The sequence below is a fragment of the Scyliorhinus torazame genome, chromosome 1 (assembly GCF_047496885.1).
Source record: "Scyliorhinus torazame isolate Kashiwa2021f chromosome 1, sScyTor2.1, whole genome shotgun sequence".
In the NCBI taxonomy this organism is placed as follows: domain Eukaryota; kingdom Metazoa; phylum Chordata; class Chondrichthyes; order Carcharhiniformes; family Scyliorhinidae; genus Scyliorhinus; species Scyliorhinus torazame.
In genome coordinates this window covers 174,517,511-174,532,725 of record NC_092707.1, presented here as the reverse complement: position 1 = coordinate 174,532,725, position 15,215 = coordinate 174,517,511, and the positions used below count along the sequence as shown (strand labels likewise).

At 45.3% G+C, this 15,215-nt stretch overlaps 1 protein-coding gene across 1 annotated transcript in view; it reads left to right on the top strand.

The window, feature by feature from the left end:
- LOC140417213 (hydroxymethylglutaryl-CoA lyase, mitochondrial-like) overlaps window positions 1-9,136 on the top strand; it is a 59,510-nt gene extending 50,374 nt beyond the window's left edge. Inside the window, exons 8-9 of the mRNA XM_072501183.1 lie at window positions 3,300-3,425; window positions 6,255-9,136. Coding sequence (XP_072357284.1) covers window positions 3,300-3,425; window positions 6,255-6,356 — 228 coding nt within the window. The 3' untranslated portion in view covers window positions 6,357-9,136. The remainder of the gene's footprint in view (window positions 1-3,299; window positions 3,426-6,254) is intronic.
- The last annotated feature ends 6,079 nt before the right edge of the window (window positions 9,137-15,215 follow it).

The window sequence follows — 15,215 nt, the reverse complement described above, 5'->3', positions numbered from 1 at the left end:
GCCACGCGAAATTGCCCCTTAATTGGAAAAAAAAATTAAATTAAATAATTTTTTTAAAAATAGATAAATAAATTGGAAGCCTGAGTTCTAGTAAAATTGTTTTGATGAACTGAGTATCAACATATTACAAGTGATTGATTTCACCGTTGTAATACTGACTTGAATTTGTACAGTTTGAGCTACAATGCAGCTTGTCTGCTGTAACTACTGGACACAGTTACACATCCGCAGGCATACTCTAATTCAACTAAATATCTGCAGTATTATAATAATTTGAAATTTGCTTCCAGATAACAGTAGGTCTGAGGCTGGGAAGTCTGGGGCCTGCCCCTAGGTCTGCCCACCATCTACAAAGCACAAGTCAGGAGTATGATGGAATATACTCCACTTGCCTCGATGAATGCAGCTCCAACCACACTCGAAGCTCAACACCATCCAGGACCAAGCAGCCCGTTTGATTGGTGTTGCAATCGTAGACTCTCTACAGTGAAGAAGGAGGCCATTCGACCCTTCAAATGAGCAATCTACCCCCCCCCCGCCCCACCCCCCCTCCCCCATTCCCGTAACCCAATAACCTAAGCTGCACGTCCCTGGACACCAAGGGAAACTTAACATGCCAATCCACCTAACCTGCACATCTATGGACTATGAGAGGAAACTTGAGCACCCGGATGAAACCCACGCAGACACTGGGAGAACGTACAAACTCCCCACAGATCGTGACCCAAGTCGGAATTGAACCAGAGTTCCTGGTGCTGTGAGGCGGCAGTGCTAACCACTGTGCCACCGTGCCGCTTGTTCTTGTTAAATCATCAATCTTGGTACCATGTCATGTTCTGTAGACTGATTCATCACCTTGAATATTAATTCACTCCCTTCGCCACGAATGCACAGTGGGAGCCATGTGTACCATGCACTACAGCAACTCACCAAGGCCCTTTTCCATAGTACCTTCCAAGCCCATGACCCCTATCACCCTAAAGACAAGGGCAGCAATGCACGAGGACACCACAAGACTCCTCCAAGCCACGTACCACCCTGGTTTGGAACTATCTTGCCATTCCTTCACTGTTGCTGGGATAAAATCCAGGAGCTTCCTCCCTAACATCACTGTGGGTGTACCTGCACCACATGAATTACAGCGGTTCAAGAAGATGGCTCAGCAGCAGACCTCAAAGGGCAGTTTGGCAACATATGCTGGTCTAGCCAGCAATGCCCACATCCTGTTAAGCAATTTAAAATATTCCCAGTTGAACCCAAAAGGGGGAGGGACAGAGCTGGAGAGGCTCCTGTTCAAAACGGCCCAGAACAGATTCCGCTACCTGGGAATCCAAATAGCCAGAGACTGGACACCGATCCACAAGTGGAACCTGACCAGCCTGGTGGAGGAAGTTTAAAAAGGACCTTCCGTGGCGGGAAGAGTGCAGACGATCAAGATGAACGTACTGCCAAGGTTCCTCTTCCTGTTTAGATCCATCCGATCTTCACCCCCAAGGCCTTTTTCCAAAACATAAACCGGCTAATCATGGCGTTTGTGTGGGGGGGGCAAGACCCCGAGAATTCCCAAACCGACACTGCAAAGAGGGAAAGTCAGAGGGGGCCTGGCTCTACCGAACCTACAATACAGCCACTGGGCAGCAACGGCATAAAAAGTGAGGGGGATGGGTACAAGAACCCGACACAGATTGGGTACAAATGGAGCAGCATCCTGTAAAGGAACAACCCTCTGGGCCCCTGGCCACAGCAGCACTCCCATCCTCCTCAACAAGATACACAACAAGCCCAGTGGTAGCGGCCACGCTGAGAACGTGGACCCAGTTGAGACAGCACTTCGCGATAACCAAAATGTCCCTTATGGCCCCCATCTGCGGCAATCACAGATTCCCCCCAGCCATGCTAGATACCACCTTCAAAGATGGAGGCGGGACGGGTGCACACTGACGGTCGGGGACTTCTACGTAGGGCGCAGACTGGCGACACTGGACGAATTGACGAGGAAGTAGAAACTAGCAAGAGGACAGGAATTGAGACGCCTTCAAATAAAGCACTTCCTCCGCAAAGAGACAGTAGGGGTACCCCGGGGCCCCAGAAAGCACACTACTAGAGGACCTGATAGGCACAAGCAGTGAGAAGGGAGGGGCTATGTGGGAAAATATATGGACAGCTACTGGACAGAGCCTGAGCACCACTGGACGGGACCAGACAAAAATGGGAGGACGAACTGGGGACAGTAGGATGGGGACTCTGGAGCGAAGCACTGAGCAGGGTGAGCTCCACCTCCTCCTGCGCAAGGCTAAGCCTAATGCAGCTCAAAGTGGTGCACAGAGCGCACCTGACCAGAACCCGAATGAGTAAGTTCTTCCCAGAGGTGGAGGACAAATGTGAGCGGTGCCAGAGGTGCCCGGCCAACCACACCCACATGCTTTGGGCTTGTCCCAACTTGCTGGGTTCTGGACAGCCTTCTCCAAGCCAATGTCCAAGGTTGTGAGGGTGAAGCCATCCCTAATCGCATGCCGGAGAATCCTGCTCGGCTGGCGATCGCCAGCACCACCCAAAGCTGCAGACTGGCTCGCTGACCTCTCGGAATTTCTCCACCTGGAGAAGAGTTAAGTACGCCATCTGAGGGTCAGAGGAAGGCTTCCTGGATACTTGGGGGCAGTTCGTCGGCCTGTTCCAAAACCTGTTCGAGGCCAGCAACAAGGAGTATGCCAGGGAAAAACAACTACTCGGGGGGGGGGGGGGGGGGGGGGGGGGTAAATGCGGAAACCACAAGAGAAGAGGAAGGGTGCTGAAACCAATGGGGGGGGGGGGGGTTTAATAGACCGATCCAGAGGGCAGCAAAATGTACGTACAGTTTGTCAATGAAGGACAAAACAAACCTCTCTGTAAAATAAAGCAAATTAGCGCGGGCAAGAAAAATGTAATGTATATAAGTAACAACTGTTTATAGATATGAGAAAAGTCAATAAAAAGATTTTCCAAAATAAAGCAATTTAAAATAAACTAGTGCCAAAGGAATAGAAACTCGTGGGTTCTGTTCCCCATGATTGGGTACCTTTTTTTTCCAGGCATCCTAGCTGGTTTAGTAGATTGTGAGCTGAAATTTTCCTTAAGTGACTACCACAAAAGCAGCATGAAAAACTAGGTAACTGACTTTGCTGATTTCCCATTTGATGTTTCGTTGCTCCCATAATCTTTGTTACCCTGGATATGCAGAGCTGGTTACACCCCCAAGAGTAATGCAATTTTTAATGTTCAGGAGTGTGCTGCTATACTGGGATTTTCCATTTGTTTTTCAGATGGGAATCTGTACAGTGGACTCGTCAGTGGCTGGCTTGGGTGGCTGTCCTTATGCTAAAGGCGCATCTGGAAATGTGGCAACTGAGGATGTAGTGTACATGCTGAATGGGCTTGGAATTCACACAGTATGTATGCCCCTTAGGGAAATATTTTGTTCTTGTTTTAACTTTTCAGGTTGTTGATAAACATGGGAAATGTTCAGAATGGAGTTCAGTCACAAGTGGAGTACCACAAGGATCTGTTCTGGGGCCGTTGCTGTTTGTCATTTTTATCAATGACCAGAAGGCGCAGAAGGGTGGGTGAGTAAATTTGCAGACGATACTAAAGTCGGTGGTGTTGTCGATAGTGTGGAAGGAAGTAGCAGGTTACAGAGGGATATAGATAAGCTGCAGAGCTGGGCTGAGAGGTGGCAAATGGAGTTTAATGTAGAGAAGTGTGAGGTGATTCACTTTGGAAGGAATAACAGGAATGCGGAATATTTGGCTAATGGTAAAGTTCTTGGAAGTGTGGATGAGCAGAGGGATCTAGGTGTCCATGTACATAGATCCCTGAAAGTTGCCACCCAGGTTGATAGGGTGGTGAAGAAGGCCTATGGAGTGTTGGCCTTTATTGGTAGAGGGATTGAGTTCCGGAGTCAGGAGGTCATGTTGCAGCTGTACAGAACTCTGGTACGGCCGCATTTGGAGTATTTCGTACAGTTCTGGTCACCGCATTATAGGAAGGACGTGGAGGCTTTGGAGCGGGTGCAGAGGAGATTTACCAGGATGTTGCCTGGTATGGAGGGAAAATCTTATGAGGAAAGGCTGATGGACTTGAGGTTGTTTTCGTTGGAGAGAAGAAGGTTAAGAGGAGACTTAATAGAGGCATACAAAATGATCAGGGGGTTGGATAGGGTGGACAGTAAGAGCCTTCTCCCGCGGATGGAAATGGCTGGCACGAGGGGACATAACTTTAAACTGAGGGGTAATAGATATAGGACAGAGGTCAGAGGTAGGTTCTTTACGCAAAGAGTAGTGAGGCCATGGAATGCCCTACCTGCTACAGTAGTGAACTCGCCAACATTGAGGGCATTTAAAAGTTTATTGGATAAACATATGGATGATAATGGTATAGTGTAGGTTAGATGGCTTTTGTTTTGGTGCAACATCGTGGGCCGAAGGGCCTGTACTGCGCTGTATTGTTCTATGTTCTATGTAATAATAACCTTTGCAGTCTTGTAAGCCTATTGTGGCACTAATAATGAAGTTACTGTGAAAATCCCCTCGTCGCCACACTCCGGCACCTGTTCAGGTACACTGAAGGAGAATTCTGAATGTTTAATTCACCTAACAAGTCCCGAAAAACATGCTCGTTAGGTGAATTGGACATTCTGAATTCTCCCTCAATGTACCCGAACAGGCACCGGAGTGTGGTGACTAGGGGATTCTCACAGTAACTTCCTTGCAGTGTTAATGTAAGCTTACTTGTGACACTAATAAAGATTATTATTATGTAAATGATGTCAAACAATCTCCGATTTGATGCAGTGAAGTTCAATTCTTCACCTGGAGCAGCAAACTGGTGGAAAGATCCTTCCAATTTTACATTGCATCCATTGCAAGCTTTTTGCCACTAATTAGGTTCTCCTGCTGATTACTTACACCTGCAATGTCATTTATTGTCTGCATTGTTGAATGTGCTCTGTTGTCTATTTTCTCTAATTCTCCCACCATCTATCATGCCTGTCGAGGGGCAGCACGGCAGCGCAGTGGTTAGCACTGCTGCCTCACAGCGCCGAGATCCCAGGTTCGATCCCGGCCCTGGGTCACTGTCCGTGTGGAGTTTGCACATTCTCCCCGAGTCTGCATGGGTTTCTCCCCCACCACCCAAATGATGTGCAGGTTCGGTGGATTGGCCACGCTAAAATGCCCTTTAGTTGGACAAAATTAATTGGGTACTCTAAATTTATATTAAAAATTCTGCCTGTCATAACACCAGGTCCTGAAATTTTAAAAATGAACTTCTGTTGACTCCGGGACATGCAACTGACACCCAGCGCTGTTAATCAGAGGAGATGGCTTGAAGCTTGAGGGAAGTATCTAATGAGCACAACTGAAACCAGTGTGGAAATTTCTGACTGTGACATTCAGGAGTAAACTGAATTCTGAACAGCATTTATTCCTGCTGGTTTACACATGATACATCGTGAATCAGCTGATGAAAGGAAGCAATAATATTTTTAATAAACTAATTAGGTGGGATTTAATCAGCTGGGGTAACAAAGACAACTATTGACCCAACCAAATTATTTTAAGATTGGGCATTACTGAGTGAGAAAAATTAGATTGATAGGCCAGCAGCTGTCAACCCTTCTGCTAGTATGTGGGTGCATTGATTAGTTGGGACAAGACTGAAGGTTACATTTCAGTTTTCGCGCTCCTCAATTTTATGTAACTACACACAGCCTGAGCTGGGTGTGTGTGTTTATTTTTTATTCAAATTCTTATTTTCTATTTCAGTGCTAAACTTCAGTATTTTTTGTTCTAAGTGCTATGTAAAAAGCAGACCATTAATTTCCTGTTTTTGAACAACGTATGGTGCCACAGCAATCAAAGTTAGCTTAGTTGAGTTCAAATGGCCAGAATACCTTTCAAATGGTTCTAATAAGCAGACTTTCAGCCCTTGGGATACAGAGTATGAGTAATTTGGGAAGTGACGTGGTAAGTACATTTGAGAGAAGTAGGATAAACTTTGTCTTTAGAGTTCCCAAATCTCTCCATCACTGGGGTTATTTTTGTGTTATTTCTGGGAATGTTGGAGATCGATTTATTGTTTTGATTAATTAACAATTTCCATTTTCATTGTATTGTGCAACCACCACGATGGTAGCAAGAAAAGAAAATGGACTGTGGTCTTTTTCATCAAGTAATTCCCAATATGAGTTAATAAAACATTTTTATTCTGTTATTTTCTAGGGAGTCGACCTGCCGAAGTTACTGGAGGCTGGTGCATATATCTGCAAAGCCCTAAAGAGGAAAACCAGCTCCAAGGTCGCTCAGGCATCTTGCAAATTGTAATAATCAGTAAACTATTATATTCAGACTGATGGAAAAATAAATGAGTACTGTAAATATTTTCCAGCCTACAACTTCCACCTTCCCCAGCATTTAAAAGGAATTATTGACGGTTTATCTTATTTTGCTCTTCTGATTTTAAGTTTGAATTACATTCAGATGAGGGTGCATAATACAAAAACAAATATTGCACATGCTGGAAATCTGAAATAAAAATGGAAAACGTCAGCAGGTTAAGAGCATCTGTGGGGAGAGAAATAAAGTTGGCCTGTCAGGTCAGATGATGCATAAATTGTTTTCCAGAAGTTATCAGTTAATGAGCAGAGCAAAAAGGATTTTCAACAACCCTCTGATTACCCTTGGTACAATCTCTGAAAAGGGGCTGAATGATAGAAAGTACCAAAATGGAGAATGTTTTCTTTTAAGGTTGCTTTCCTATTCCACCCAAACAAAAACAAAGTGAAATGTTTTGTTCGGGGGCAGAAATAGATGTAAATCTGGTCCTATTGCCTCATTGTAATTTTGGAGTGTAATACTGGGCTGATTCTGAATTATTTGTTCCACTTAAAGAAAATAACTCTAGCTACAGACGTTATCTATCTGTTGTAGGTGTTTTCTTTCAGAAATGCCCCTCATAGTTAGCTAGTGCTTTTCTTTCCACATTGCAAATCTCACTGCGTCAATTCATCTCCCACAGGGCTTCCACAAAGGTGCTCCTGAGCTAATATTTTATATCAAACCTGTTAAACTATAAGAAAGTCTTCACAGTATATGATGGATATAAGATCATAAAAGTTTAGGTGTGTTAATAATAATAATCTTTATTATTGTCATAAGTAGGCTGCAATGAAGTTACTGTGACAATCCCCTAGTCACCACATTCCGGCGCCTATTCGGGTACACCAAGGGAGAATTCAGAATGTCCAATTCACCGAACAGCACGTCTTTCGGGTCTTGTGGGAGGAAACTAGAGCGCCCGGAGGAAACCCACGCAGACACAGGGAGAACGTGCAGACTCCGCACAGACAGTGTCCCAAGCCTAGAATCGAACCTGGGACCCAGGTGCTGTGAAGCAACAGTGCTACCGTGCAGTCCAATGTTTAGGAGAGACAGTGACATAGTCGTAATGTCACTGGACTAGTTATCCAAAGACCCCGGGTTAATGCTCTGGGGACATGGGTTAAAATCCCACTGTGGCAACTGGTGGAATTTAAATTCAATTAATTAAATCTGGAGTTGAAAGCTAGTCTCAGTAATGGTGACCGTGAAACGATTGTAAATTCAATTAACTAAATCTGGAGTTGTAAGCTAGTCTCCGTCACTGTGACCACAAAACTATGGTCAATTGTTGTTAAAAACCCATCTGATTCTCTAATATCCATTAGTGAAGAAGTCTGCCATCCTTGCCTGTTCTGACCTATATGTGACTCCAGATATATAGTTGTCTATTTTTAAATTTAAAGTACCCAATTCATTTTCTTTCCAATTAAGGGGCAATTTAGCTTGGCCAATTCACCTACCCGGCACATCTTTGGGTTGTGGGGTGAGACCCACGAAGACACGGAGGGAATGTGCAAACTCCATACGGACAGTGACCTGGGGCCGGGATTGAATCTGGGTCCTCGGCGCTGTGAGGCAGCAGTGCTAACCACTGTGCCACCGTGCCGCCCATATATAGTTGACTCTTAACTGGCCTCTGAAATGGCTTAATAAACCAGTCAATTAAAGGACAGAAAAAATATGATCGAGTAGTTTCCATGAAATTTTACTTTATCTTGATCCAAACATAAAATTTTCAACAAAGTATTTTAAGAGTTATCTCTCAGTTTTTCTATAATTAGAAGTGAATATGAGAACTAAAGAATAAAATCTATGCAAATATATTTAGTTTCAAATGAACATTAGTGAATTTACCATGTACAATAATCAAAATATGGAAAATGAATTATTTTTAAATGAATGAATATAATTCTGATGCAAAGCTGTCAGATATTCTGATATAACTTGTACAGAATCTGCTGTTCTGTAGCCTGAAGTGGAAACTAAACTCAATAACACACATTATATGATTCGGTCACAAGAACCTGCTGTCTTATGATACCTATTGGGACAAGAAAAAACTTGGCAAAAGATTAACACATTTTGAAATAATAGACCATTTTACAGTTTTAAAAAAGTGCCTCATAGCTGCTGTATCACTTTTCCTTGTTCTGTTCGAAGCCATGGTAGTGCTTACTCTCTGCCTTAAAATGGTAAATCATAATTATTCCAACATTTTCTGTGATATTTAGTTATTACATCCATTTGTTGTAGATAAAATATTCAATTTTACACCTATTACGTTTATGCATTCTAATTATTATGCAATGCAGATTATGGTAGTATAATGTTATGTTACTGCACTCGTAAACCAGAGTCTGGGACTAATTAATCTAGAGAATGTAAATTCAAATCTCATCATGCAGTTTCTGAATTTTGAATTCAATTAAGATCATCTTCCTCTATAAACAGAGCAATCATCAGTTATTTTAAATGATCATGAAGCCATCATGTTGTCTTTTTTTTTAAAAACTAATGTCCGTTAGGGAAGGAAACCTGCCATTCTTATCTACTCTGACAGCTGTATGCCTGCAGTCCTACATCAACTCTTGCCTGACTTCTGAAGTGGTTTGGCAAGCCACTCAGCTATATCAAGCCACTCCGCATGAAGTAAAACTTCCATTTATGTAGTTCTTGCATGACCACAGGATCACCCACAGCCAATAAAGCACTTTTGAAGTGTAGTCCTGATTTCAAGAACCACTATCTTCTCAGGGCAGTTCGGAATGATTAATAATTAATGGTCTTGCCAAGGACCACCCGTAACCTGAGAATTAACGGGCGGGAGGGGGGGGGGGGGGGGGGGGGCAGCGGGCGGTGGTATTGTTTGACATTAAAAAAACAGAAAAATTAAGAATAGCAATTTATAACTTAATCTTGACCCAGCAGTTTTAGGTCCTTTTCCCAGCACTTGGAGAAAAAAAAAAAAATTCTGCTATATTTTGTAGCTTTCAAATCTTTTAAAGTTAATTATTTCATGAAAATTAAGTGCAATTAATATGAGCCCCCACCCAGGGAAAAACATTTATTTGGAATAAATTGGCGAAAACATTTAAATTTCTTATTTTATGAAGTATATTTTAGATTTGAACACAGTAAGCTGTAAATAACTTGCCTCAGCTGTACGTGATTTTTTTTTTAAAACTTGCATTGCACAAGAGCCACAGAGCAGTTGTTTTGAATGTTCGGTTTCTAATTGCAGTTGTCTATCGCTGCGACAAGAGAACAATTTTGATGTCTGAATTAATAAAGGACATGTATTTAAATGTGTACTTTGTGCTTTGGTTTTGATATTGTGATTTACATTTTCTAGCTGGGAGCCCGTGTCCAGTGGGAGCCCGTGGGGATCGGTGTTGAGCTCTTGCTGTTTGTGGTTTATATATATTTTTTGGACATGAATGTAGGAGGGTTTGGTTAGTAAGTTCGCGGATGATAGTGGGGTGGTAAATAGTGATGACGATAACCTTCGACTACAGATAAAGATGGGGACATAGCTCCGTTTTCTGCACTGAGGAGCTCTGCTCGCCGGAGCCACCGACGCAACCTCCGACCACACCCCCAAGTCCCCAACACACTATGGGAGGGATCTCTTTCTCTCCCCCCCCCCCCCCCCCCCCCCTCTCAACAAACACCCACGCAAGACATCCTTGGCCCAATTGCCACCACACAAAATGCCAGCCTGGCACTTTGGCAGTGTTCCCTTATCTAATGGTGTCACTGAAAAACATTCACTCTTATCAAAATTTAACATTACCCAGAGAACGCACCAAACCGCTTCAGCGCCATCATGCTCCCCATTGTAGGGAGTGAGTCCAAGACGTACAGTAACAAGTCATCAGCATGCAGGGACACCCTATGCTCCATTTCCCCCCCCCCCCCCCCCACCTCACACTGTCGCCCACCACTCCCTAAATTCCTCAATGCGATGGCCAATGGCTCAATCGCCAATGCAAATAAGAGAGGGGACATAGGCACCCCTGCCTCGTTCCCCTGTGCAACTGGAAATACTTCAAACTCATAATATTCATGCAAACACAAGCCTTAGGTTTCCTGTATAACAGTCTCCCCACGATACAAACCTGGGCCCAATCCCAAACTGCTCCAACATCGCAAACATATAGTTCCACTCTACCCTGTTGAAGGCCTTTTCTGCGTTTAGTGCCACACCTGCATCCTCTCCTTTGGCGTGGACAACCACATTTACAGGTGACGCACATTAGAGGACAACTACCTACCCTTCACAAACCCCGTTTGATCCTCACCAACAATGCTCGTGAGACTCTCCTCCAATCTGAGCGCCAGCACCTTCGCAAGGAATTTAGCGTCTACAATAAAGAGATTGGCCAATACGACCCGCATTCCACATGGTCCTTATCCTTCTTCAGAAGGAGCAAGATGGATTCCTGCATCATTGTCTCCAGAAGCGAACCCCGGACCATTGCGTCCTCAAATTCCTCCACGAGCAGTGATATCAACCGGTCGGCAAATGTTTTATAAAATTCCACTGGGAACCCATCTGGCCCGGGTGCCTTGCCCATCTGCAAGTTTCCAGGTGCCTTCCGAACCTCCACCACCCCCAGTGGCCCTTCTAACCCTTCCTGATCTTCCTCCTCCAATGTGGGACACTCCAACCCCTCCAAAATCTCCCCATGTCCGACTCGTCCTCTGGCAGTTCTGACCTATACAAAACTATCACAGAATGTCTTAAACGCCCCATTTACCTTCTCTGGTGCAGTCACCAGCCTACCTCCCATATCCTACACCTGAACAATCTCGGGAAGCCATCTGTTGCTTCAGCTGGTCATAGAACATAGAACATTACAGCGCAGTACAGACCCTTCGGCCCTCGATGTTGCGCCGACCTGTGACACCACTCTAAAGCCCATCTACACTATTCCCTTATCGTCCATATGTCTATCCAATGACCATTTGAATACCCTTAGTGTTGGCGAGTATACTACTGTTGCAGGCAGGGCATTCCACACCCTTACTACTCTCTGAGTAAAGAACCTACCTCTGACATCTGTCATATCTATCTCCCCTCAATTTAAAGCTATGTCCCCTCGTGCTAGACATCACCATCCGAGGAAAAAGGCTCTCACTGTCCACCCTATCCAATCCTCTGATCATCTTGTATGCCTCAATTAAGTCACCTCTTAACCTTCTTCTCTCTAACGAAAACAGCCTCAAGTCCCTCAGCCTTTTCTCATAAGATCTTCCCGCCACACCAGGCAACATTCTGGTAAATCTCCTCTGCACCCTTTCCAATGCTTCCACATCCTTCCTATAATGCGGCGACCAGAATTGCATGCAATACTCCAAATGCAGCCGCACCAGAGATTTGTATAGCTGCAACATGACCTCATGGCTCCGAAACTCAATCCCTCTACCAATAAAAGCTAACACACCGTACGCCTTCTTAACAACCCGCTCAACCTGGTTGGCAACTTTCAGGGATCTATGTACATGGACACCAAGATCTCTCTGCTCATCCACACTGCCAAGAATTTTACCATTAGCCCAGTACTCTGTCTTCCTGTTATTCCTTCCAAAATGAATCACCTCACACTTTTCTGCATTAAACTCCATTTGCCACCTCTCAGCCCAGCGCTGCAGCTTATCTATGTCCCTCTGTAACTTGTAACATCCTTCCGCACTGTCCACAACTCCACCGACTTTAGTGTCATCTGCAAATTTACTCACCCATCCTGCTACGCCCTCCTCCTGGTCATTTATAAAAATGACAAACAGCAGTGGCCCCAAAACAGATCCTTGTGGTACACCACTAGTAACTGGACTCCAGTCTGAACACTTCCCATCAACCACCACCCTTTGTCTTCTTCCAGCTAGCCAATTTCTGATCCAAACTGCTAAATCTCCCTGAATCCCATGCTTCCGTATTTTCTGCAGTAGCCTACCGTGGGGAACCTTATCAAACGCTTTACTGAAATCCATATACATCACATCAACTGCTTTACCCTCATCCACCTGTTTGGTCACCTCAAAGAACTCAATAATGTTTGTGAGGCACGACCTACCCTTCACGAAACCGTGTTGACTATGTCTAATCAAATTCTTTTCCAGATGATTATACACCCTATCTCTTATAAACCTTTCCAAGATTTTGCCCACAACAGAAGTAAGGCTCACTGGTCTATAGTTACCGGGGTTGTCTCTACTCCCCTTCTTAAACAAGGGGACAACATTTGCTATCCTCCAGTCTTCTGGCACTATTCCTGTTGACAAAGATGACTTAAAGATCAAAGCCAAAGGCTCAGCAATCTCCTCCCTAGCTTCCCAGAGAATCCTAGGATAAATCCCATCCGGCCCAGGGGACTTATCTATTTTCACCCTTTCCAGAATTGTTAACACCTCCTCCTTATGAACCTCAAGCCCTTCTAGTCTAGTAGCCTGAATCTCAGTATTCTCCTCGACAACATTGTCTTTTTCCTGTGTGAATACTGACGAAAAATATTCATTTAGCACCTCTCCTATCTCCTCGGACTCCAAGCACAACTTCCCACTACTGTCCTTGACTGGCCCTACTCTTACCCTAGTCATTCTTTTATTCCTGACATATCTATAGAAAGCTTTAGGGTTATCCTTGATCCTACGTGCCAAAGACTTCTCATGTCCCCTCCTGGCTCTTCTTAGCTCTCTCTTTAGGTCCTTCCTAGCTAACCTGTAACTCTCGAGCGCCCTTACTGAACCTTCATGTCTCATCTTTACATAAGCCTCCTTCTTCCTCTTGACAAGTGTTTCGACTGCCTTAGTAAACCACGGTTCCCTTGCTCGACCACTTCCTCCCTGCCTGACAGGTACGTACTTATCAAGGACACACAGTAGCTGTTCCGTGAACAAGCTCCACATTTCCATTGTGGTCAGCTAACAAACGGCTAGCCTTGTCCCCATATTCGTGCATTGCCTCGCTAGTCCTCCACAGCTGATGCACCGCATAAAGGTGGCTCGGTAGCACAGTGGTTAGCACTGTTGCTTCTCAGCACCAGGGTCCCAGGTTCGATTCCAGGCTTGGGTCACTGTCTGTGTGGAATCTGTACGTTCTCCCCGTGTCTGCGTGGGTTTTCTCCGGGTGCTCCGGTTTCCCCCACAAGTCCAGAAAGACATGCGGTTAGGTGAATTGGACATTCTGAATTCTCCCTCTATTCCCCCCCTCCCCACATAAATATATATAGAATTTACAGTGCCGAAGGAGGCCATTCGGCCCATCGAGTCTGCACCGGTCCTTGAAAAGAGCACTCCAATTAAGCCCACAGCTCCACCCCATCTCTAACCCAGTAACCCCGTCCACCTTTTTGGACACTAAGGGCAATTTTAGCTTAGCCAATCCACCTAACCTGCACATCTGGACTGGGGGAGGAAACCGGAGCACCCTAAGGAAACCCACGCAGACACGGAGAACGTGCCGATTCTGCACAGATGCTGCCAACACCGACATAATCCCAATTTGGAACATATACATTAACCAAAACCAGCCAATCTGCCGTCCAACACCCCTGAGACCATCAGATATCTGCCCCCCCCCCCCAATCCACCTCCACCTTCTACATCAGAAATCAGACTCTTTTATTAATCAGAATGCCCCCCGCCCCTAACTATCAAGGTCCGAGTGAAATACCTGCTTACCCAACCGGTACAGAGCCGTACCTGGTCCTTCACCGCACGTGAGTCTCCTGCAACAGCACATCAGCCTTCAAGCTCTTCAAATGATCAATAACCCGTGCCCATTTATCCTGCCCAGCCCCCCGCGCATTCCATGTCACCAACCAAAACTACTCGCTCCCCCTCCCCTTGGATCAACCATCATCCCTACGGGGTTGCTCCCATCCCTGACCACACACCGACTCAGAGCTGGCACCTAGCCCCACCCATCAGATGGGACAGCGAACGCCCCTCAATCACCGTCAGCATCCTAACCCATCCCCAAAACTCACCAACTACTTCCTCTAGAAACAATTCATATCTACACCCCCCCCCCTCCCGCCCCCCTCCCATTCACACCTCCTAGGTGCACCGAAACCTGCACGAACAGGATCAGCAGGCTGCAGTCCCACCTCGCTCCCATTTACAAGCAAACTGCAGTTTGCTAGCAGGGTAGCACCCACCGCCAGAGTTCCCTTCACCCAATAATCAAGAAAAAAACAAACCCAAGGAGCCCTCCACACCCACCTTAATACCTCAAAAACACCCTCCCCCATTCCCAACCGCCCTTACCCCCCTCTCCATTTCCTTATACCCATACCAACCCCTAAAACCACAAAAGACAAAGGAGAGAAGCAACCCCATTTTATAAACAGTCCCAAAACACTTTTCAATTAATATTTCCCAATACCATAAGACAAGAGGAATAACAAAACCTCAATAAAACAAAGAAAATACTAAAAACATAGCCCTTTAAAAACAAAGTCCTACTTCCACCATTCTCAGTTCAGTCTTAGTCCCCCTTCCTTCACAAACGCCTCGCCACCTCCCCCGTCTCGAAGATGTGATCCCTGGAGTTGTGCATGACCCTCAACTTTGCCGGGTGGATTACTCCAAAATGCATTCCGCTTTTGTACAGAGCTGCCTTCTTGCCAGCTCCACCATGACATCTGGTATATCTGAATACCACTGCTTTCCCACCTCACCTCAGAGTTCTGCTTAGCCCATCGCAACACCTTCTCCTTCAGCTGGTGTCTGTGAAAGAAAACTATCTAGGTGGCTCGTTGGCCCTTGGCTTTGAGTGACCGATGTGCCCCTTCCAGC